This window comes from Rhipicephalus microplus, chromosome 7 (genome assembly GCF_043290135.1).
Source record: "Rhipicephalus microplus isolate Deutch F79 chromosome 7, USDA_Rmic, whole genome shotgun sequence".
In the NCBI taxonomy this organism is placed as follows: domain Eukaryota; kingdom Metazoa; phylum Arthropoda; class Arachnida; order Ixodida; family Ixodidae; genus Rhipicephalus; species Rhipicephalus microplus.
Genome location: NC_134706.1, coordinates 87231159 through 87254609, shown reverse-complemented (window position 1 = coordinate 87254609; position 23451 = coordinate 87231159). Strand labels below are relative to the sequence as shown.

Below are 23451 nucleotides of genomic sequence, written 5' to 3'. Positions count from 1 at the left end.
GGCTCCCCGAAGAGCCTCCTTGATTACGTCGGGGACGTAGCCTTTCCGACGGTGCTACCCAATTCTAAAGGTGGCTTTCAGCTTGTGCGATGATGCACCATGCTTGTGACGGAACGTAAACAACCTCCACAGTGGTTTAGAAGATGTTTGAAAGTTCTGTGTACGACTGCTAACTTGTAAATAACAACAATATTCGTGTACTTAAAGCGAGCGTTACCACGCCTTCTCTATTGCTTTTGCGTGTCGGAACCGTCAGCTTTCAGAGGCTCAAGAAGTATCGATGTCGCTGCGTTGTATTTTTACGACAACACCCATTTTCTACTTTTTGCACTTCGAGTTTAGAGCGCCAAAAGTAGTAAAGTGAGGAATCAAGCAGATGCTTGTTCTGTAGCAGAGTTAGTAGTGTTTTGTTGGAACATTCTTCACTACATATTTCTCCAGCGCAAGTGTTAGATAAAACAAAATCAGACATTGGTATTTCATGTGCATTTCTTCACCCTAGCTATAAGGTGTGAGACAACCGTTCATCTGATTGGATCTGCTCATAGCGATAGCTTTGCAAGAGCAATGCCCAGAATTAAAAAAAAAAAAATTGAACTACCAGGACTTGTACTAGCAAACTTGTAGAAGTATAGGGACCTGCATTTTATTAATGCAACATTGAAATCTTAACTTGTTCGAGTGATACGTTGCTGTCACTCGAACAAGTTTGAATTAAGACTTAATTTCTTTTTACACCTATGTTAGTGAAACACTTGGCATTCGTACTGGCCTGGGGTTCCTAGCAGCCAGAAAAATCTGTTAAGGGCAATAAACAAACCAACGTACAGGAAAAACAACTTGATATACCAACTTGCCTTGCCTTCGTCAATGTGAATTCTCAATGGCATGACCTTCACGTAAAGTCGTAAATGAAATATACTGCCCAAATATTATGATCCAGAAAGCATGAATGTAGTCTTTTTCTGCGACATACTCTATTGCAGATGTTCCCCCAAGCGTACAGGGAAGCAGCTCTGCATAATATTATGTGGAGTAACATCACACTATGCCACACAAATGGCAGCCAGCCCAGGTCTATGCAGCAGCATTGAAATGGCTGCTAAACTCTCTCCTGTAGGCGATTTCTTGGGGCTGCTGGTTTACATCCAGCATGGCTGCGTGCATATGAAATGACAGTTGCGGGCTTTTGGAATATGTCATCTAGTGAACTGGAATGTAAGGCTGTGGGGTTTGGAAACACCAGTGAAATTCCAGTTCTACAATTTTATTGCCAGATTTCATGCAAGAATGCGATTGCAATAACTGTTTGAAAATATCTTTCCCATACGAGGCGCAAACGGCTTTGCAGGGGGTGATAGCGCCCCCACAACGTGCAAGATGTCAGCACAAAGCGCTGAGCCTATCAGGATTTTACGTTTGTCGACTACACCCAGTCGGAAACACGTACACCAACTGGTGGGAAGTGTGGTGATTGTGCCTCATGGTAATGCGTCACAAAGAAGAAAGGGTGGGCAACTACATAGCAAGGCAGGGTAGCTCACAATTCATGACTGATATGTCTCATATGAAGACTAGCCGAAAATTTTGTGTACCATATGGGCGTCATGTTGATCACTGTTCTGGCATCAGGAAGTGTGCCAAAAAGACTTGAAATGCCAAAAAGAAGAATGTGCTCACTTTTTGTATTATCAGACTATTTAGGGGCCCTTTGGAGAATCGTGCGTGGTCGAAAGTTCATACAGAGTGGCCACTACGGTGCACCTCATAGCCATATCGCAGTTTTGGCACGTAAACCCAAAGCAATTATGACTGCTAATCTTGTATGATAGCTTGCGTTATGTATTTTTGTTGGTTTCAACTGACTTCCCTGTGTTTTTCACACTGAAGGTATTTGTAGAAAGTAAATACTGAATGCCTTTTTTTTTTTTTTGCTCTTCTAGGCGCCTGGGGATCAGGGTTGGAAACTGCACTGTCGTGCACTCGGCCAACAGAGGTAAGTACGCCTGCCCTCTGGTGTAGGGATGCGTTAGCACTGACATGCACGGAGCACCACGCGTAGTTTCTGCGGAGGCATGTGTTCGCTAGCATGCACTATTTAGGAGTCGTGGCACCTAGCTGTAGCCTGTTTCACTGTGGCATTTCGTGAGCCCTACTGTTTGCACAGCTTGTAACACCAGGATGCGCACTTGCTGTCAATCAAGGGGCATTGAAAAATGCAGATGGGTGATGCATGTTCGTTTACATCGTTTAAGGTTGTTTTGTTCCCCGACGATTGCTTTCAATCTCTAATGCATATCATTCTTTTTAGACCTGATGAATTCCATTTGAGAATGCTACCTGCTTTCTGTTAGTATTCCCAACAGGAGAGAAGTCTCCACAGAGCAGCAACAAAACATGCAAACAAGGTTGATGGCAACTATTGTTGCTTGTAGCAGTAATAGTGGTACGGAAGCTGTTGCCTGCAAATTTTCACCGGCATGGTTTTAATCGGATGCAGATTGGGAGGCGAGCGGTTCAGAGCAAGGGTATTTCAATTACCACAAGATGAGCATGCCAGTGCTGTGTTGATTGTAATATTTGGTGTATTGCAGGAATAGTGCACTAACGCCTTACGTAGCCCACAGAGCTATAATAGTCAAAGTTTCCTGCGTGTTGAGGTATGAGCAGGGGGATTTTGATAGTAGAAAGTAGTGATGTACGCTTTAGCATTTCGCTAGCAGCTCTTATTGAGGGTGAACCACTTCTTGTACGTCGCTAAGCATATTTTTCAGGTGACCTCCTTTCAACAACAAAGGTTGGTGGCCAACTGGTTAATCACACAAGCTTTGCTGCAGTTGCACCCATTGAGCAATGCCTATGCTGAATTCCAATGGCGGATTCGGAGCAGCTGTCTGACTCCGCAATTGAGCATGTGACTCTAGTGTAGGATGACCCTTAAGTAAGAGTTAAAACACAATGCACACAGCCCCGTCAAGGTGAAAGCTGAAGTTTCGTACTGTGGGTGCAGTCAGCCAGGATACCTTGCATGAGATCATGTGCTTCCGCGGTTATTTTTGTCTGTGGTGTCAACCACTACAATGAAAACTGGCGAGTGCCAAGGCAGCCCTAGGCAGGAAGAAGGAAAAAAAAAAATACGTCATGCAGCATTTCAACTCGCTCTGCTGATTTTTGCAGAGCAACATTTCTTACTTTGCAGAGTGACTCCTTCTTCGAGTTCCCTTTTACTCTCTCGTTGGAACACTTCACTCCTGCCGGCCCTTTTTCGTTCAAGAGAATTCGCTCCTGTACGACCAGAAACACTTCCTCCGAATCGGTCGCTGGAATTCAACATTAGTCGCGTGCACTTCAGTGTCCGTGTTTTTTGGTACATTTGTTGTCACCGACCGCTTATTTAGATGAAGTGATTGTGGTGGGTATGCCGTGGAAGTGACCCTAGCCACTTGTAGCTTCCAGATCACCTTCTTTGAGGATGTTCTTGTCCTTTGCATCTGTGTCAAGTTAACGAACATTGAATGACATTGCGACCAGTACTTCCTAAACTAAAGTGTACGTCTTAAGCCTGTGCATAGTTACGGACAAAGAAGCCCTCAATGAACTAAAGTCCTAATGTATAACATATCAGTACTTCAATATACAAATATTTTTAGGCATGTTGGCATCCATTCTATCTTTGACAGTTGTAAACTTGTTCTACTGTGTGACACAATTGCCAAAAGATGCAGAAATAAAAAAGGACATGCTAGGAAAGAGCGCAGACTACCAAGTGTTTAATTTTTTCTGAGCAGTGCATTCACTAGTTCAGAAGGAACCAACTTAGCCAGCAAAAAAGTACTTATTGATGGTTCTAGCATGCCTCATCTCTTGGGCCAGGCACCAGTTTATATGGCAGTGTTTCAGGAATGCAGACTTGGCATCGTTCCCGAAACTTCATTTCGAAATTTTGTAATTAAGTTCTCTTTCACATTGAAATGATGTCTTTGAACAGGTGCCTGAAATGCCGCCGAAGGTAATTTATTCCTGTGAAAGGGTAGCATTTTTATTGATAAAGATGGGACTGGTTTCTGGTTTTCTTGGATAAGGTTGATGCAGGTGTAATATGCAAGGGAGGCTGTATATGCTTTGAAAAGACGGAAAGACTCGCCTTTACGTGTGACAAGTGTTCTTTAGCTTGATCTTATAGAACATAACTGCGGAGCTACAGTGATTTTAATCTGTTCCCAAAATATCAGTGTGACAGTTGAAAAGAAAACTGATGTGTGTTGGTGCACCACATAAACATTGTGCAGAGTTGTAATACTCTGCTTTGTACAAAAATGATACAAACATGATTGAGTGATGCAAGGTATTTTTGTCTTGAGGTTCTGTTGATGTTGGTGCTTTATATGTGTTGGTGCTATTGTTTTAAAACTTCACAAGTGCCTGATTGCACGAAATTTTGTCTCGCACCTATTTCTTTCCACTATTTTTGCCTCATCTGGACGTTAAACATTTGATTCAGCAACAATCTTATTCGCATTTTACAGTATGGAATTCATTATTTAAATAGGATGCTTCCTGGTCTTGTGACCATATGACAGGAGGTAATCTCATGCGACATTAAGTTGAGGATTGGGAAATGCAATCAAGGGAGAGTTGGGTGGTTTATTGAAGTTAAGAAATTTGCAGGCATAAAATAGAATTACTCTAATCAGAAGGAAAACCTTTGTCCTGATGTAAACTTAAAGTAAGCTAAAAAATGATTATGTACATGCCAAGGACAAATTAGTGCGTCTTTAGAATTTCTAGTGTGTCTATATGTAAGGGCCAGTCATAAAAGTACTATGTGTGTCACATGTGGAAAGTTCTATAGCTTCACAGGGATGCGGCATTCCAATCATATGGTTTTCTATTTCCTTTAGAACGGAGCTCTTTAAGCTTTTTGTTGCACTGGTTAGTGCAAACTGGAATTATCATAATTATGAACCAGTACGCCTTCACTTTGTCTGCTTCAACTTTTGTCTCGCTCCCACAAAACATGCACCAATATTTCTAGTGTGCAATGAAGTAACTATTTTGGGTGAGTTTGTTATGTAACTAAGGATCACGTAACCACTAGTCACAGGAGTAAAATAATGTAACATCGCATAACTGCTGGTCACATCACTAAAAGTTCCAAAACAAGACTCGCGTGACAGAAATGTATGTGATGTCATATAACGGCTACTCTCTCAACTAAAAACCCACTTACATCACGTGGCTAGTCAAGTGACTAAAATCAGTGTGACATTATGTGAGAACTAGTCGCGTGACTAAAATCACACATTAGGTAAGAGCTGGTCATGTGGCATGTTCTCATCGTAAGCCGTGCAACAACTAGTCACGTGACTAAAGTTGCTTGACATGGCGTAATAACGAGTGACGTTACATGTTTCTGTCAAAAACAATGTAACCGCTAGCCACGTACATCACAAATCTGACCATACTTAGCAATTTTAGCAAAAGGTTAGCAACTCTAGCACTAAATGCTCGGCACTACTAGCAAAACTTGGCTAGGTTGAACACTAGCTCTGGCATTGGTTGCAGCCCTGCGCCACTATTGCAAGTGGTGCACTTTTTGTTTGCTCTAACTTCACATCTTCCTAATATCCCAAAGTGCACAGATCAGACAATTAAAGGATAAAGGAAGGTTATTCTTCATGTACTAGCAGTAATCTACACCTAAGATTTAGTCTATTGTTGAATGTTTCCCAATCCGGACACTGTAGCATTTCCCATGTAAATGTTTTCAAGTGTCGGCAGTGCAGTTTTGTGCAGTGGTATGGTAGCTGCTATTATTTTATACTCCTCATTCTTTTAGTCATTTTTATCGAAAACGAGGCATTACACTTTTGTTGTTCTCTGAACGATGTCTCGCTAGCCTGCTTTCAGCCCTTCTAATTCTCAAAATAGCCGAGGAAACTGTGTTTCTTTTTATGATTCATGATGCAAGAGTGAAAGCCATCGTTTCCATTATAGTTTTTTCCTCGTTCTCTTTTTTTTCTTCTTTTTCCCCCTTCTTTTCGCAGTTGGCGACCACACAAACTGCGTGGGTAAGCCCGAGTCTGCGAGTGAAAAGCATCTTTGCTTTTGCATAGTCTTTCTTCCTATCCGTTTTGAGTCTTTCGTCTCCCTCGCTTTGTCTTACTGGCACCTTTCCTTTTCCGTAGAGGCTTCTGCCGGCAGTTGTATTTGTCGTTGGTGTGTTCCTTGTACTCTTCATGCTTTGAGGAAGGAAGTGATTGCAGAATGCCTTATACATTTGTAAGTGCTCGGATATTCGCCGAGGACTGACTTGGTGTCGGCGTGTGATATTGTAGCGTGTCAGATAACGAGGTGCTGCTTTTTGTACTATGTTGCTGTGGTGGCAAGTGATGTTGCGACTCGTAGTCACAACAGTTGCATCGCTGATAGACTGTGCAGCGCTTCGTGCTGTCCCACTTCATTAAGCTTAGTGAATGTAGAGAAGATTTAAGAGTTATTGCAACTTTTGTGAAACTCGGAGCAGTCTTGTAGGGGCTTTTATAGGTACGCCGTTGTAGCACCCAATCCTGCAATTGTATTCAGAGATTACCCCTTTGGGCAACAGTATCTCTTTGTGACATGATTCTGAAGTCTCGGGTTTTCAGTGACTGAAGTGAATGCTTGCCTGCCTTTCCTCGAGCACCCATTACTGAATGTGACATTTAAGCGATATCTTGCGAATGTGGTGTCTTAATACACTGCCCCTGTGCGCAATCGGAAGAGCATTATTCTGTAATTGTCTAGCATATTGTCTTACGCTAAATGTGCACTACAGCAGTTTGCAATTTATTAATAGCTTCTAGCGCAAATTTTATTCTTGCTATGAGGGGGGAGGGAGCAGCCATAATGTTGCAGTCAGTGTGGGGATGTTGCAGTCAGTGTGGGGAGGCCTGGTTCTGCTTAAAGGGGCCTCGTAACGCTTTTTGAGCATGGTCAAAAAACGCTGCCAATCGGTAGTAGAGGCTTCCGAGAATTCCGAGCATGAGGCTTGGAATTAACAATAAATTATCAAAGTCAGTTAAAAATTGCTTTCTATTTCCTCGACAAATGACGGAAGAGGCTCAAAAATTACTCGTAGAATGCCCATCTATCAGCCATTGGCTGATTTGAACATGGCACGCTCGGTCGTTACAGAGATGGCCGCGGGAGGCCGTCACTTGTCCACGCGTGCGCTGACAATCGCACTGAAAAAGTCGCATATTTGATGAAAAAAAAAAGTGCTCAAGGTCATGAGGCGCACGTGACATATTTTGTTTGCATCTCCCATCCCTCCCTGCTAGCTTGCAGCGTATGACAAATCTTTGTAACTCCGCTCATACTGGACAGATTTGTAAAATTTTTTGCGGCATTGAATTTGTGAGGCAATAAGCTCTTCCACTGAATTAATTTCATAGTTACTCAAAAAAGTGTTTCAGGGCACCTTTAAGACGGCTTTCTTGCACAATATTGCTTCATTGGAATTAGCTTGTTTGAAATCCGCCTGACACATTGATGCTAAACTGACAGTTTGAGTACAAAACATACAAACTTAAAGCATAAAGTTGGCAATGAATCCAGGTATAGCATATAGGGATTGACTCTACTGTTAATTGCAATTTCGAAGTAGTGATAAATGGAAAATAGAGGAACTGACAATGGATCACATTAAGGGAGGGAAGATGCAATTCGAAGAAAAAAAGAAACTTTGCATTAACCTGTAGCCTAGGCGAATGAAGTTTTTGCTGTATATATAGGATTTTATGTTGATTTCAAGTATATAATTAGTTTTATAGTAAGTTGCACAGTTCTCGTTTTATGCCATAACAGTGTACGAACTATACGTAGTTTGTTATAGGCATACTTTTAATGCCAATAAACGTTTATCATTCTGTGCCATTAATGCTGATACTGCTCTACATTAACTGTAGAATGCAAATAAGTATCAAGAAAGTGCCTATAAAATTTAATGGACAAGAAAAATTATACTCTGAAATTTTTGAGAATCCTCAGCTCATAATAATTGCTTACGTTATGTTTGTAATATTTAAACGGGATAGTAAGCTTGAAAAAAAAAAAACTTGCACTCTTCTCATGCTTAGGAATACGTGAGCAAAATTTCATCCCAATCGGGCTATCAGAAGTACTAAAAAGATGATGTCCAAACACAAGTTGCCCAAAAATGGATTTTGAGAAAAATTTATTTTAGAAATATGAGTGAAAGCGTATCTATGCGGAAAACATGTTATTAAGATGAGATCTTCTATCATAAAAGCTTGAAAATCATGGTTATTTAAGCCTTTGGTTTTTGCGAACTCCTAATGGGAAATGCAATGGCAAGCAGTGAGGTAACAATTTCCAGGAAACTCTAGGTAATAAGAAAGTTTTTAGTAGCCACATTGTGTGCTTTAAGAGGGATTTTAATGTACTTTGAGTTTAATTTCAATCTTCAGTTTGTTTTGACCTGACAATGGAGAAACTAAACTTGTAAAGAAAATAAAAACAAAATTTATGTAATTTTGGGGAAAAATCTTGCGTATTTCGACTCACATCTTCCCTTAAGAGCTTGCTAGTCACTTGGACATCATTACATCTTCATTTTTTCTTACTTGTTGCAGGCAATGTCTGGTGACTGCATTAGAATGATAAAAGAAAGAAATATTATCTTGATGAACTACCTCTGATGGAGCTCACATTGAGCAGTTAGAATTATGCATATGTGAAAAATAACGTAGAGGTGTTTACTTATTGACTTGGCCACATTCATAATGAGTGGATAAAGTAAGTGCATATAATGTGCCATGAAAAACATGCCTGTACAGCGCAGCAAATTGCCATTAAGAGTAAAAAAGAACACATGGATTTTATTGAACATTATTTCACAGTTACATTGACCGATGTAGCAGAATAGGGCAGCTTTCATCTATGTTGGGACAGTAAGCCTTTTACTAAATGTATTTTTATTTTCTTTTTATCATTGCAGAGGTTTTGCATTATTTCACACTATTTCATTCTTATGCAGTCTTGGCTTAAATGTTCTTTGTGTGAAATCACTGTCATGCTACAATGCTTTTTTAACTTGACGTTGCGGGACTAGTGGGCTGCATGTGTAATGAACATTTGTGGTGGCTGGCATGCAGTGTAGTTGTGTGCATTGCATGAATAGGTGGTGGTGGTAGGTGGAGTTGTCATTTGTTCTTGCACATTCTGTGTACAGTTGTACAGAATGTTTTGGAGGATTATCTTGTGGTTTCTACTATCGCTGTATGCCTCGGCTAGGTAGCCCCCCTTGAATAGTTCTCGCAGTGGGTAATTGTAAGTGGTGGCATGATAGAATTTATTGGCATAAAATTATAGACTACTTGATTATATAACACTCATTGATCTGGATTTCTATCAAAATGAAATTGGCCATGAATAGCTATTCTGTACTTGAATTGTGACACATGGCGGTTGTTCTCCACGTCTTCAAGTTTGTTCAAGGTAATGTATCATAATCTTTGGTGACTCATCAAGTGTTTAATGCTTGATTGACAGGTAAAGTAGAAAACCTTTAGAAATTGGTCAGTGCTAACTTTATTATAAAAACAAAATTAAATAGAGTTACATGATGCCAGCCTAAGTCTTTCCTTGTCTTCATTTTCAAGGGGTTCTTACTTATTAGCCAAGCACCATTACCAATGAGCCGACTGTTCTGCGCTTTATTGTGCAGGTTTGGCAGTTGTCATTGCACTATAAGGTTAGTGTAAAAACGAGAAATATTGTTCAGTTATCACTAGCAGGGGTTGAAGCCCATTGCATATCGCATTATTAGAATTGGACAGGAGCTTGTTGCTTTATTTGTTTAAAGCATAGGTCATGAATATTTCGTGCTGTTCCTCTGGTAAACTGTGCAGACTCTGTCTGTAGCAAGCCATAAGGGTTCCAGTGAGGCATTGTAGATGCAATATCCAGCAGTACACCTTCGCTACAGACATGGTAATTAGGCTGAAATGGTTGGAAACTTTAGTATGTTTGAATGCATTTAAGTACATCCAAAACTACTGCATGTGATATGTAAGCGTTTGTAGCTCTCTTGTGGAGTCTTCCAACTGTAGTAGGGATAAGCCTTGTTCCCCTTGTCTCATTTCCTTCAAGCTATAAAGAAGTATATTTCTGATGTGTTACATCAGTAGCATCAGTTGCCTTTGTTTGCACAAGCTAGTCTTAGTGGTTCTTCTTTCTTCTTTGCCGTAAAAGCTGAGATACACCGGGGTGTAAGACTTGATTGTGACTTCCTTCATGTGCTTTCAGAAACCCTTGTTGACATTGGAGAGTCTGTACGCAGTAGGGATGTCTACATCATTCAGACAGGATCCAAGTAAGTCTTGCTCGCTTCAGCAAAAATCTAACTAGTGATATCGAAATTCACTGTGTGGTGTGGTTATTTGTGCATTATCTATGTAAGCAAGATATAAGCTGTCGTAAGGCACTGTGAAGTGGCTCGCAGTCGTGGTGACGTCACGTGTATGTGGCTTCAATGGAGACCTGTATGAATGCAAATTCTTTTAGCTGCTCTAGGCATTTCTTTGTGGTCGCCGGAATGCCATCTAGCCAACAGTTGCAATGCTTAACTGTAGCCGTATATACTAGTAACGTGCGTAACGTATTTCATGAAACAACAGCCGAGCAAAAATAAGTGCTACTCTGTAGATAATGCTGTTTGCTTTCTCTCTGTGCTTAAAGGGTCACCGAGAAGAGTTTGGAGCGGTAAGTATTGGGAGTTAAAGTGAAATGCCGCATATTTCTTCATCTCCAGGTCAGTCACCTATTTGTCCAGCTGAACCATACAAAAATAATTGAAATAAAAAAAAAGTGAGCAGTATCTTTACAAAAGTCAACGTCTTAAAGGGACACTAGAGAGCGAAATGCTTTTTCCCGTATCAGTAAAGAGCAATTTCTCAATTTTGAAAACGCCACTCTTACCGTGACACGACACTTGGTAAGTGAGGAAACGTGCGAAAAGAAACTGCGGTCGAACACTGCACCTTGAGATTCCTGCACCAGACACTGTGACCTCATAAATTCTGAAGGCGTCTACTAGGTCCTACATACCTTCTGATCGTTGAAATTTAAGCACATTGTCATCAGTGGGTGCCATAGACTTAGTATAAAAAGTTTCAGAAAAATTTCATTTGAGCCAATCTCGCGAAAATACAAAATATTCATTGCGGAATTTCTTACGCCACGCGCAGAGAATACGGTGCAAAATTAAAAAAATGATACTTCAACCTTGATTTTTCTCGCTAATAATGAACTTATGACTGTGAAACTTGAGACATGGAGTTCTCAGAGTGTATTTAGCAATCTAAAACGGCTCATTGTTTTGCTTTAGTGTCTCTTTAAGACATACTTAAAAGCTAGTTGGTCAATTGTGATAGCATATGGCAGCACACAGGAAAAAACCTCACATAATGCAGAAGAATAGACACATAAAAGCTCTGAAATGGGCATTTAAAAATGACATAAGTTTTCAGTGTTTCAAATCTATGCTTTTGTATTTGTATTCTATTTCGTGTTCGATTTAGCGATGTTTCTGAGCCTTTGAATGCCTTTCATAAGTGTTTTCTGGCCTGAAATACTTTTCTACTTCTCGTCTTTTGTCGTGCTTCGTGCAGGGACGTCAACAACAGCATCATGGAGCTGCTCATCATGGCCTACTGCTGCAAGACGTCCTGTGCTCGCAAGATTGTCGGTGTCATTCCGTACCTGCCGTACGGCAAGCAGAGCAAGATGCGCAAGCGAGGATGCATCGTCTCCAAGCTGCTGGCACAGATGCTCGTCAAGGCTGGTGCGTCTCTCTTGTTATTTTATTGCAATAGAAATTATATGGACACTCTCGGCTGTATTTTGCCGTCGCCGTCACTCACACTATATGTATACGCATCTATATATATATATATGAAAATGCAAAAAAGAAAAAAAAAACAGAAAAACACTTCGGTGCACCGAATCGAATGTGAGACCTCTGCGTCAAGAGAGCGAGGCGTCAACCACTGAGCCACCCCGGAACACATCCTTCACTGTTCAAACGACAAGCTATTTATATCTACCACTTACTGCTGCTCACGAGCATCTCGGGGGGGGGGGGGGGGATTGTGCTAGTGGCGCCTGCTCTAATCTCACACATACTTTTCCCTGCTTAGAAAAGGGGAGGCATGCTCCCTCCTGCACCCTTATCTCGCGGTGGGGAGAAGGGGAGAAGTTCCAACTGGCCTCGGGCTTTACCTGGAACGATTCTGGTGTAGTTACCGGGCGCACAAAGGTCACTGCAATCATCGCAGTCTCCGTGTGTGAAAGCTCACTCTTTTCAGACACAGCAAAGTAACAACTGAGATGCTTATTCGCGTGCATCTGTACCTGTGAATATATTTTGTGCATCATTTGTTCCTGAGAAACGCCGGGTATGTCTCGATCTGCTTTCCATTCTGCATGTGACCTTTAAACGTGTTGCCATCGCGTTCATTGCTTCGCCTTTGCAGCAAAGCTGTGACTTTTTTGTTTTTTGTTCTTATGTAAGCTCTTAGGGCATCGTATTTTGTGTGTATTAGATGCATGCCGTTAGGCCGGTGTTGTGTATGAAGTAAACCAGTGTCTTCTGGAACCCGTTGTGACGAATATAGCGGTGATAACTGATAGTGTCTCTGTAGGGAAGGTCTGAGGATGTGACGAGAAGCGTTCAGACTGTACCACTTCACATGTTCACCTAAGATGGTAGGCATCTACTTGCATCACTATAATAGAGCAGTATGGACGCCTAGCACATAGTGGCAAATTCGAGCATCTTCGTGGTGAGATGACAGCCGGTATTAGGATCACCCCAGCTCGAAGCCTCCTAGGCAATGCTTCCTCCACCCTAATAAGGTGAAGGGGGAGGGAGCAGACACTGTAGGATAAGAGCGTGCGTGTCCTGTTGGAGAAGATTTTTATAGGCTCAGAGTGAGTTGTCAACCTTCTTGGCAGCTCTGTGTAGATGTTGCGATGGACAGTGGCCGTTACAGTGTCGTCACTTTGTTTCTCGATGGCAGGGACTGAATTTAGGTAGGGTTCACATGCAGTCATGCCATTGTGCGTGGTAAGTTGTAGTGCATATGAGGGCATCTTGAATATGTATGTTGTCTTTTCTGTTTCTAGATCATACAAGGGAACAACATTCAACGTTGTTTTCGAAATCGAAAACATAAGGGGTGATTTAAAAGCTGACAAAAACAAGCCACCCTCAACTTAGCACATTTAGACTGCAGTCATATCTGAATATATCAAGCGCACATGTGACAAATCATTGTGTATATCAACCACTTATGAAATCCCCATGAATATATTTTCGATATATCGAATTACCTATGCTAGAACTCTCTTGTGATCCCCTTCTAACTTGATATGTATGGGTACCGTCCAACTGTGATGTGTTCTTACCTGACCTCAGTATGTCTGCACTGGTGATGAGGAACTCGAACTGGCTTTGGTTTTTTTCAGTAAAAGGGGTGACATACATGTTGTTCCGCAGGTCTGACCCACATCATCACCATGGATCTTCACCAGAAGGAGGTGCAGGGTTTCTTCGACATCCCCGTCGACAACCTGCGAGCCTCGCCGTTCCTACTGCAGTACATCACCGAATGTGTGCGTACCTTGTTTTCGGATTGCGTTGCCGAATTTTACCCACTGCCTGGTGAAGTACACTCAAGTGAATGAAGTTAGGAACCTGCCATGGGCCTAGCAGCTGAGCTCAGTGGCTAAGGTGGCATACTGGGCTGGAAGATCAGTGTTCCATATCTGGTCTTGTTGGCCACATCTCGGTGGGAGGGCGAAGTGCTGGAAAACTTCTGTGCTTACATGCATTTGAACCCAAGGGGGTCTACCGCTATTATGTGACTCGTAATTATGTTGTTCCGGCATGTAAGAAACTCGAGAATGTGGTCTCCTTTTTTTATTTTTTTTCATCTTTTTTTAGGGAATTGGTGTTACAAGTCCAAAGCAACTCCCACATTTTTTTTATGGTGAAAGACAAATATTTTAGAAACTTAATAGGGAGATGTGCTAGATGATAAGCAAAAGAAGAGACAAGACATGTTTCAGCATTTTAGTGCTTCTCCTAAGAAGTTTCATCATGTACAAAGCGCAATTTTCAACAGTTTCATAGTACTTTAGAAAATGAATTGTGGCAATGTTTGTCCAGCCCCAGGTTCATAAAAAAGAAAGATACATTCACATTTACAAAAGGTATTGTCTTGGCAACACCCTTGTAACCCGTGTATCACGATGTGGTATGGTGTACTAGGTATTGGAGGCTCTGGATGATCGTGGAAGCATAAAAAAAATCATTTGCAGATCCCAGACTACAGAAATGCAGTCATTGTTGCTAGGAATCCGTCCACGGCAAACAAGGCCACATCTTACGCGGAGCGCCTGAGATTGGGTGAGTTGCTAGTGTGCGCACCTGTGCTGCGCTTTGAGCTTTGTTCAAGCTGTGCTTCAATTACTATGATCAGTATTTGACTTATTAAGGGGGGACACAGGGCTTAAAAAGCCGAAAATCATGAAAAAATCGACTTTTTGAAGCTGAAATTTTCAGTATCTGCAACTATTTTTGCACTTATCTGAGCAGTTTCTAGCTCCTCGCGTCAGTATTTCTGGCGCAAAATCAATTTATAACACGCTTGTGAGCTGAATCTGAGCACAAATAGACGCTAAAATCACGCCTTTTCCGCGCCAGACCGTTGCTGTTACGTGCTAGCGTGGCTATCTTGGTCTCGTTTGGAAGGGTGTCTCCTCATCTTCAATTTCCCGCCACCACTGCCTCACCTGGGTCATTGGTTTTTCAGCAAAAACACGTCATCAAGAAATACCAAAACGCAATTCTATTGGCTGCATGGAGCACGTGACAAAACCCATGCAGCCGATTGGCCAAGTGGCGTCTCCGGTGTCTGCTTCACCATTGTGAGGCACACAGGCATGTGCCATATTGTCATGGTGCTGTCGAATGCGTGCTGCAGTAAAGGAGTTCCGCGCCACACAAGTGTGTGAAGCGGGTGTGGCGATGGTTCGTTCGTCGTCAACTTCAAGACGAGCCCCACTATGGCACAGGACAATGAGGATAACGAACCCGCGGTAGTCAACTGCGGTCACAGAGCCACCGGTGTAGGCTTGACTCACGTGTGAGCCCGTCGTTTGTCGACAACGTCGCTCACAGCGGCAGTGTTTTCGAGCCCCAACAGTTACAGGATGGGGAGTAAAAAAAAGCAGGAGTGAAGCTACGAGATACGAATCTTTGCAACCATGGAACGGAAGCGCAGTATTATCACTAAATGTGCTGATGCCGCGGTTCCCCCCTTCTGACGAAACGACCTCGTTTGTGTGTGAACTGCGTGACGGGTCATCAGAGTGGAGTTCGCCGCCTGTCGACAAACAGAAAATTAATCCGTTCACAGTGAACGTGCTTGTCGTCCGCGCAGTGGAGGCTACTGGCAACAGGTAGAGTGCTTTCAACTACGCATTCCCAATAATGAACATATTACGCCTCAGTTTCCACTCGAAAATATGGCAATCTTATGTGAAAAGGAAACTAACACCTCGCTGCTCTTGCAGCCTCGAAATTGATGAGCGAGTGCACGAGTTCGGTCTGCGACATCTACGAATCAAGCTGGAAAACATCCCTTTGTCATACGATGGATCGCGATTGATGCGCGCACATTCATTGCACATCGGCGTCAGTACAGTCACCGAACTGATCAGCAGTCTTGTCGGTAGACGAGCACACGGCGACAACCTGCAGCAGAACATCAAAGAAACGACACGCTCATGCTAACAATCAGTCTGATTGTTAGCATGTGTTAACGAGTGCACATTATCTGATTATATGCCCGGTGCATATTAACTGGCTAAAAGTATGTGTGCCATGATATTTTTCACTCGTAACGGCGAAATAAAAGGTTTAATCTTTTTTTTTTTTTCATTTTCTCAGAACACAGATTTTGACCACTTTCCTCTTTTGCTTCTTCTGTAATAACGGACCTAGGGCAGCCAGAGCTATAATTCTTTTTTCACAGTGTAGTTAAGGGGGCAGACTGCTCTCAGACATTTTTTCTTTATTTTTTCAGTGATCCCGATCAAACTGCACAGAATTATGCAGTTTTTTCTGCTGATTTCAAATGTTCAATTAGTGTTTCTGTAACTCATCTTATTCCTGAGATTACTTAAGTTCCCCCTTATTGTTTAAGGCGGCCATAGAAAGAAAAGGGCTTAATTAAAAGTGATATAAAAAATATCCTAACATAGACTAATGACTATAAATTGAAATAATGCTAGAGTTTTTTTTTTGTTTTTAAGCCTTTCTTATTATTTTACAGCAAAATGAACTATCCATTTTCAAAAGCAGTTGAAGCTGTGTTAAAGCTTTGATAATTAATTAAAAAGGCTTGTTCTCTAAATTCTGCTCCCATACTTGCACCCTACACACATACAGGTTTCCATTGCAAAAAGAATTATTGTTGTACCTGCCCTAGCTGCAGAGATATTGAGGCCTCAAAATTGAACAGTTGTAAATATACTTTTTTGAGAAAAATGGAAAAGCTGAAAACACACAGCTTCTTCAAAAAGCAACAATCATGGTGTGCATGTTTCGCAATCCTCATAAAAGTGTTCATAAATTTGTAGCGGAGCTTCTAACACAGGTGCCAGCAAATTATAAAGAGGCCTTGAAGTTGGTTCCCCATTTTTTTGCAGGTTTTTCATGCTAACAGCACCAAGAATCTCGACAGTTAGAATGACATTACAAAAAAATTACCACTTCTTGGTGTGTAAAAATTTGCAGAGAGATAGCAAAATACTTGTAGATACCAAATATGTCAGTTTTAAAAAATGATTTTTTTTTGTCACTTTTTGGTCCCAAAGAGCAGTCTGCCCCCTTAAATGTGCACAGAAAGCAACACTGAGATCCGATTTTTAATATGCAGCTCCAATTTTTACAAATTATTATAAATTATTTGGTTTTTGGTTACATGCAGACACTGAATTTTTCGTGCTGTAATTCAAAAAGTACTTGTTCAATTTTCAATCATTTTGCAGCGTTGCACTCCTTAGGCTTTCTAGTATCCATGTATGTGTTAATGATTATGTAATTTTATGTACATAAATTTTCATTTTTAATGCAAGCAATACAATGTAATTAGCAATTGTCTTAAAAAATATTTAACCTACGTAAAGTATACCTGGATAGTTAAAATAAGCTCAAGAAACTGAACAAGGCTCTGCAGTTTCACCTAATTTGAAGAAATAAGCCTTGTTATCTTTAAAGCCCATGTCCCCACTTAAGCAGAAAAGCGCTTGTAGCAAATAGGGGAAGTTGAATTGAGTTTGAGTACTTGAAGGAACGTTAAGTAGGCTCTAAGACAATTTTTGTCTCGCTCCATTGCACTTTGGCTATATGGTGTGATATATACTGCGCTGATACTATAGTTTCTGTCTTGAGCGGTTCAGACATTCTGGGGATGTGACCTTTTTCACATAATTCTCCTTCCTAACTTTTTTTCTTCTGACGAATGTGATGGACCACTCCAGATACTACCTCTGAAGCATTTAGTATTTTGTGTGTGCGGAAAGGTAAAAGCATTGTACTGTATGGTCTACCTAAAAGGAACCGTATTTGTGCTTGGCCCTAATCCATCGCTGAGTGGTGGCGTATAAGCTGACGGACAAATACTGTGTGTGGGGCACCTTCCGCAGCGGTGTAGTGGTTATGGTGCTCGACTGCTGACCCGTAGGTCGCGGGATTGAATCCCGTCTGCGGCGGCCACGTTTTCGATAGAGGTGTATACGCTTGAGGCTTTTGTACTTAGGTCTAGGTGCACGTTAAGGAACTCCAGGTGGTCAAAATTTCTGGAGCCCTCCACCAACGCCTCCTTTATTTCTTTCAATGCCAGTCCAAACGCGCTTCTCAACGGGAGCCATTATTCCGCCTTGGTTCAGGGAGAGGACGTGATGTGGTGCTATACGAGAGGTCAGGCTGCTCGCGCCACACCTGCGTATGAGCGCTTTCCCTTGAAGATTCGATAGATGTGTTTCTCACTCCAATATCATACGTCTGTCATATTTGTTCATTTGGGCTCCTTCTTTGTGGCTCGAAGCAATGCTGCTGATGCATCACAGCGCTCTTAAAGTCGGCACATGCAGTTGCATTGCAGTGACGCTGTCCCATTGGTGGCCACGAATGGCGACACGCTACCTTACAACACCGTATCTTTTACAGAGCCTGCGTGACTGGCAGTACTATGAACATGAGGAAGGCAAGACGCCGCCCGACGGATCTGTGCACAAGTGAACAAGAAATTACTTCATAAGATTTCCGTGATGAGGCACTACTAGGCTCTCTTCCTCATGACCGCAAAGCATACGCGAAGGCTAGGCGATGGGCGAGAGCAGCAGAGGGCTTGAGGAGAGGGTCATGAATGGCTGGATCGGGCGCATCTGTCTGGTATTGCCTCCACTGAGGTGTCCCTCATAATCGCAGTGTGGTTTTGGAATATTAAACCCTATCAAATATTTTTGTTTGTGCTGTTTAAAAATGTAATTTTTATTGCTCGCTGTCACAGGCTAGACACACTGCATTTCGAGACATATTTTAGTGTTTATGTTACAGGGGTTCATATTTACGGGTTCCACCATAGTTTCCATCAGATTTTCACAGCTTGCATATCAATGTGCAGTACTGCGGCTCATTATTGCTTGGCCACAGAAGCAAGTTAGATTTACATTGGTAGTTTGAGGCAGATAATCAATAAAAGCTTTTGTGTCAATGTATTGAGGTGCCCATTAAAGAAATCTAGTTAGTAGAAATTCATTGAAAGTTTATCCAGTCATCATGGTAGCCAGGCGGCTTAGGTGTTGCGCTGCTAAGCTCAAGAATACACGTTCAATGTCCACTTTGTCAAGCTATCATGTGCATTGATGAACATGAAGGGGCCCATATTGATCCTGAGCTTCCCCCCCCCCCCCCCCCTCCCTCGCCTCCACTACAGCCCACATCATAATCACATTGTGACTTTCACTTATAGAACCCAGTAATTTTTTTATAATAGTGCAGAGCCTTGTACTAGAGCTCTTGTTGTAGCATCATTTATACTTTGGCACATTAAACCCTAGGAGTTGGTCATTCGTAACAAACTGCCTCATTGCTGAGGAACAAGTGTGAAATTCCGTGAGCGAAATCCCTTCAGTATAGAAATTTGCCGCTTTCGTACAGGCATCGCAGTGATCCACGGTGAGCAGAAGGAGTCGGAGTCGGACATGGTGGACGGCCGCTACTCTCCTCCGACGGTACTCCTGCCAGGGCGCACCATGGAGGCGGGCCTCGACATCATGCCCGGTGAGCGGCGTGGTCGAGCCTGCGCTTTCGTTACATTTGGCGGCAGTTGCAGCGTATATGTATCGTAGTCAAGTGTCAGTGGGATTTTTCATGCAAGCAGTGAAGCTTTCCACCGCATACACAGGGCATCTCAGTTCTTTGTTGACTATTTAGTACATACTTTGTTACATGAAATATCTTCTCTAGTAGTTGTGATGGTGCCTTACCTGCAGCTCTGATGGCTTCAGTTACGACTAACGGAGCAAGTAATGGAAGGAAAGACATTCTGCATAACATTAAAGGACACAAAGACAACCAAAATAATTGGATAACAAGCTAGCATAAATCGTGTTTTAGTTGATATTGAGCACATACAATGAAACTGCACTGTTCATGTAATGTTTAAGGCAGATAATCAGGGGCCAGAATGTGCGAGTGCAAGTCAGTGGTGCCTGGCACCATGAGTCTGCCGTTACAGGCTTCATAGACTTAAACTGAGTCTCATTTTGCATGTCATAGACTGGCCACATTAACCATTTTTAGCCACTTACCGGAGCTGTACTTGTTATTGAGAGCTTGTACCAGTATCGCCTCTGATGTCATCCTTATTCGGCCTGATGGGTGCTGCCTGAGTGTCAAGAACAAGTTGTGGCCGTAATCAGCTATCAAAAAAATTACAACAGACACAAAGATTGGGAAATTTCACACAATATTCACAGAAATTCAGGTGTGAAAGGGTTAACATTTGTTGAACACTCCTGAAGTTCAGGCTTCTTAGTGTAATCACTTGGTCATTATTCAAGAGAGTAATGAAAAAAATAAATTCTGCCCATGCTCTTTTATAGTCGGTGCCCTTTGTGATTGTTGTATTCATAGTTTTCTGGATTCAATATCTAATCAATATTTCTGAATACTTATGTTTGAGCAGTAGGGCTGTGCATTTTTACAGACGCTTACTCTTCAAGATTTTAAATTTGTGCATGCCTATCATACGAGCTCCAAGAACTACCATGTATGCATTAATGTTTCAGGTTGAATGTCTTAGGCATGTCTGTCTATGAAGTGTCTTTGCATTTCTGTTGGTATTATGCATACTTTTTCACTCTAAGCACTGCATAAGTAAAATGAAATGCACCAAATGTTGCAGTGCGCAAGGTGGAAGAATGTTTGTAAAAAAAATTCGTTTATGTTCATCTCAGTGAGACAGATAATTCAAGCTGCTTTATACAAGTAGTTGTTCGTGCAGTGAATTGGTATTGCTGAGCTGTATTTCATGGTTGATTTTGTTTCTTCCATAGTTCCTGCAGCAAAGGAGAAACCGCCAATCTACGTGGTGGGTGACGTTGGTGGCCGCATCGCCATCATGGTGGTGAGTATAAAAAACTTCATTACAGTGCGCGTATTCTCAGACGGTGTATATTGCTTGAGAGACCAATGTGAGGGCATTGCTGACAGACCTCCTCGTCTCAGATCATTTTCTCTCATCAATGCGAGATTGTGGAACGAGGAAAGTCTTCCATGCCACTGCGAAAAAAACTGCTATGATGAATCTGCTGTCAGCGTCCTATTTTTCAAACTCCTTAAAGACTGTGAAATTTTTTAAGTAATCAGGCAATCCGAAAATGGTGCATTCGAGCTTTCCTTACCTCGCTCAAGTGGCCAAATTACTGCAGCCATATTTATAATAGCTCTCGAGGCCTGTTAGAATAGTTATCAGGCATCCTTGCACTTACAGCAGCTGTCGTGAGGATGTTCGGTTACTGCTGGGAAATCAGCTTAACTGTACGTCAACTACCAATCATTCGGATTTTCCTCATTTGGGTGGATGCGTAAACATTGTTGTTGTACGAAATTTTCTGGCACTTCAATGAAGCGCAGTGTTTGCTGCCCATGTGCAGCAAGCGTGCTGCATGCAACTAAATATATCAATGTGTTTGATACCAATGTGTTCGTATAGAATATATCTCGTCGGTGATGCTATTCATTTTCTTCTATATTTTGTTCACCGAATTTTAATTCATGATGATTGTAAACAATGTGTGGCAGACATTTTTCACTCATGTTCGTATTCATTTATTTCACATTTGAAGTTTGTTGCAAACAATAAAATTAGCATCACTGGCAAGACCAGTTCCCTGGCAATCTGGATATATACTTTGTTTTTGTGTTTGACATGGTAAAATTGCCAAAAAGTCCTGTAAAAATATCCTGATTGCATATTGTAAAGATTTATTATCTTCTGTTTCAATGCAGATATCGAAAATATATAAATTTGGAATCTGCAGAAGAAATTGAATAAGAGTATTGAGTTTCATTCAATTCGGACAAATAAGAAAAACAATTTTTTTTCAAGACCCACGTCTTCCCTTAATCTAGCCGGCAGAAAACGCATGGAGGGGCTTTAGTCCACATCATCAGAGACACAGCTGGACTGACTGCACGTGCGCTCCTAGCAGACGAAATCCCAGTGTGCATGAAGTCACCATTATTTGTGAAAGCAGCATCATCTGTGCAGTGGCCTCGACGTGGCCGCGAGGTAGCGCTGACAGCACTACAATTTGGCGGGCTTTCGACCCATTTTGAACCACGTTCGATAGCGGATATATTAATCAATATTGCAGATATTCATTCATAGCTCAGATGCGTTTTAGGTCACGAATCGCTACTAGGGGATCGATAGCTACTCGTTGGCTCAAAAATCTTGGCATGAGTGAATTTGATATCAGTGCTTTTTAAGTGAAGAGCCTATAATTACATGCCCAACGCACCACTTCAACCTCGTTCTCTTATCCAGGACGACATGGTGGATGATGTTCAATCCTTCGTGGTGGCTGCTGAAGTGTTGAAGGAACGCGGTGCCTATAAGATCTACGTGCTGGCCACCCATGGACTCCTGTCCAGTGATGCGCCGCAGCTCATCGAAAACTCTCCAATTGATGAGGTCAGTGCCTTCTCATCTCTGCTTCAAGTTGTTTTAGCGAGCAAAAGGATTCCACTAGAATCTGGAAAGTTGAAGCATCTATCAAGAATGGGAAAATTGTCATCTGCATGAAAGTTGCCTAAAAAAATAGACCCAATGAAAACACTCATCGGATGATCATCTTCTCCATCATGTATCGCTTGGAGTACGCTAACAGTGCCAGCCGCATAATGCATGAAAATTTAGTCGTTGTGACACTTCGCTATCATAGAAAGTTCACAGGTGCAACTTTCAATTTGCTAGCTCTAGGCAGGTGCACTAATTGGGGGACATTGTAAAACACATTCATTTTCAGGCGAAATAAGTTCATAGTGTTGACCGTCATGATTACTGTATCATGTGTCTTGACTGATTTCACATCAATAGCCTTGATGTTCCTATCCTAGTTCCTAGATACATGTATGGCCTAATTGTGCTCTTTCGCTGTGGGTGTGACTGCCATGACCACAATGAAAGCAACTGCTTTACGAGGCCGCTATAAAAAACTGATGTCTGATTTTTCAGACTCTCCAAGACCATAAAAATAAAACACCTGAAAAATTGTGCAACCAAAAGAAAAAAAAATTGAAGCGTGCCTCAAGGGCTTCGATTGTCAGAGCCACATCTCAAAATGTCCTGCAAGTTCATACCTATTATGCATTTTCGTGTCTGTGCCATGACAGCATGTGTGCATGTGCTTGTGTAATTACACATGCGTCTTTTACACTACTGGTTCACTTTATCACAATAAGTTGGTTGTGGTTTACTATTGAAAGAGCCCCTAACCCCGTGTGAGCCTTTTGAGCTGAGAAGTGCAATTCCAACGCCTCCTAGATTTCCCTTGCCTGCCAGATGAGCGCGAAACACCCGTCATCTATGTAGGTGCTGCCTACGTAGGAATTAGGGGCTTTGTACTGTCTTTAGGGGGGACACGGGTCTTAGAAGGCCATAAATCGCGAAAAAAATTCAACTTTTTTTAGCTGACATTTTCGGAATCTGTACCTATTTTTGCACCTATCTGAGAAGTTTCTAGCTTCTGGCGTTTTTACTTCTGGCGCAAAATCGATTTATAACATACCTGTGAGATGAATGT

General features: G+C 41.9%; 1 protein-coding gene across 2 annotated transcripts in view; it reads left to right on the top strand.

Annotated features, from left to right (window-relative positions):
* LOC119179915 (phosphoribosyl pyrophosphate synthase-associated protein 2) overlaps window positions 1–23451 on the top strand; it is a 39683-nt gene that overhangs the window by 564 nt on the left and 15668 nt on the right. The window contains exons 2-10 of one of the 2 annotated variants that reach the window (XM_037431036.2): window positions 1944–1996; window positions 6048–6071; window positions 10312–10378; window positions 11676–11848; window positions 13565–13680; window positions 14389–14476; window positions 19298–19420; window positions 20698–20768; window positions 22194–22340. In XM_037431036.2, the coding sequence (XP_037286933.1) occupies window positions 1944–1996; window positions 6048–6071; window positions 10312–10378; window positions 11676–11848; window positions 13565–13680; window positions 14389–14476; window positions 19298–19420; window positions 20698–20768; window positions 22194–22340 (862 nt within the window). The remainder of the gene's footprint in view (window positions 1–1943; window positions 1997–6047; window positions 6072–10311; window positions 10379–11675; window positions 11849–13564; window positions 13681–14388; window positions 14477–19297; window positions 19421–20697; window positions 20769–22193; window positions 22341–23451) is intronic. The other variant, XM_037431037.2, reaches the window with a different exon arrangement.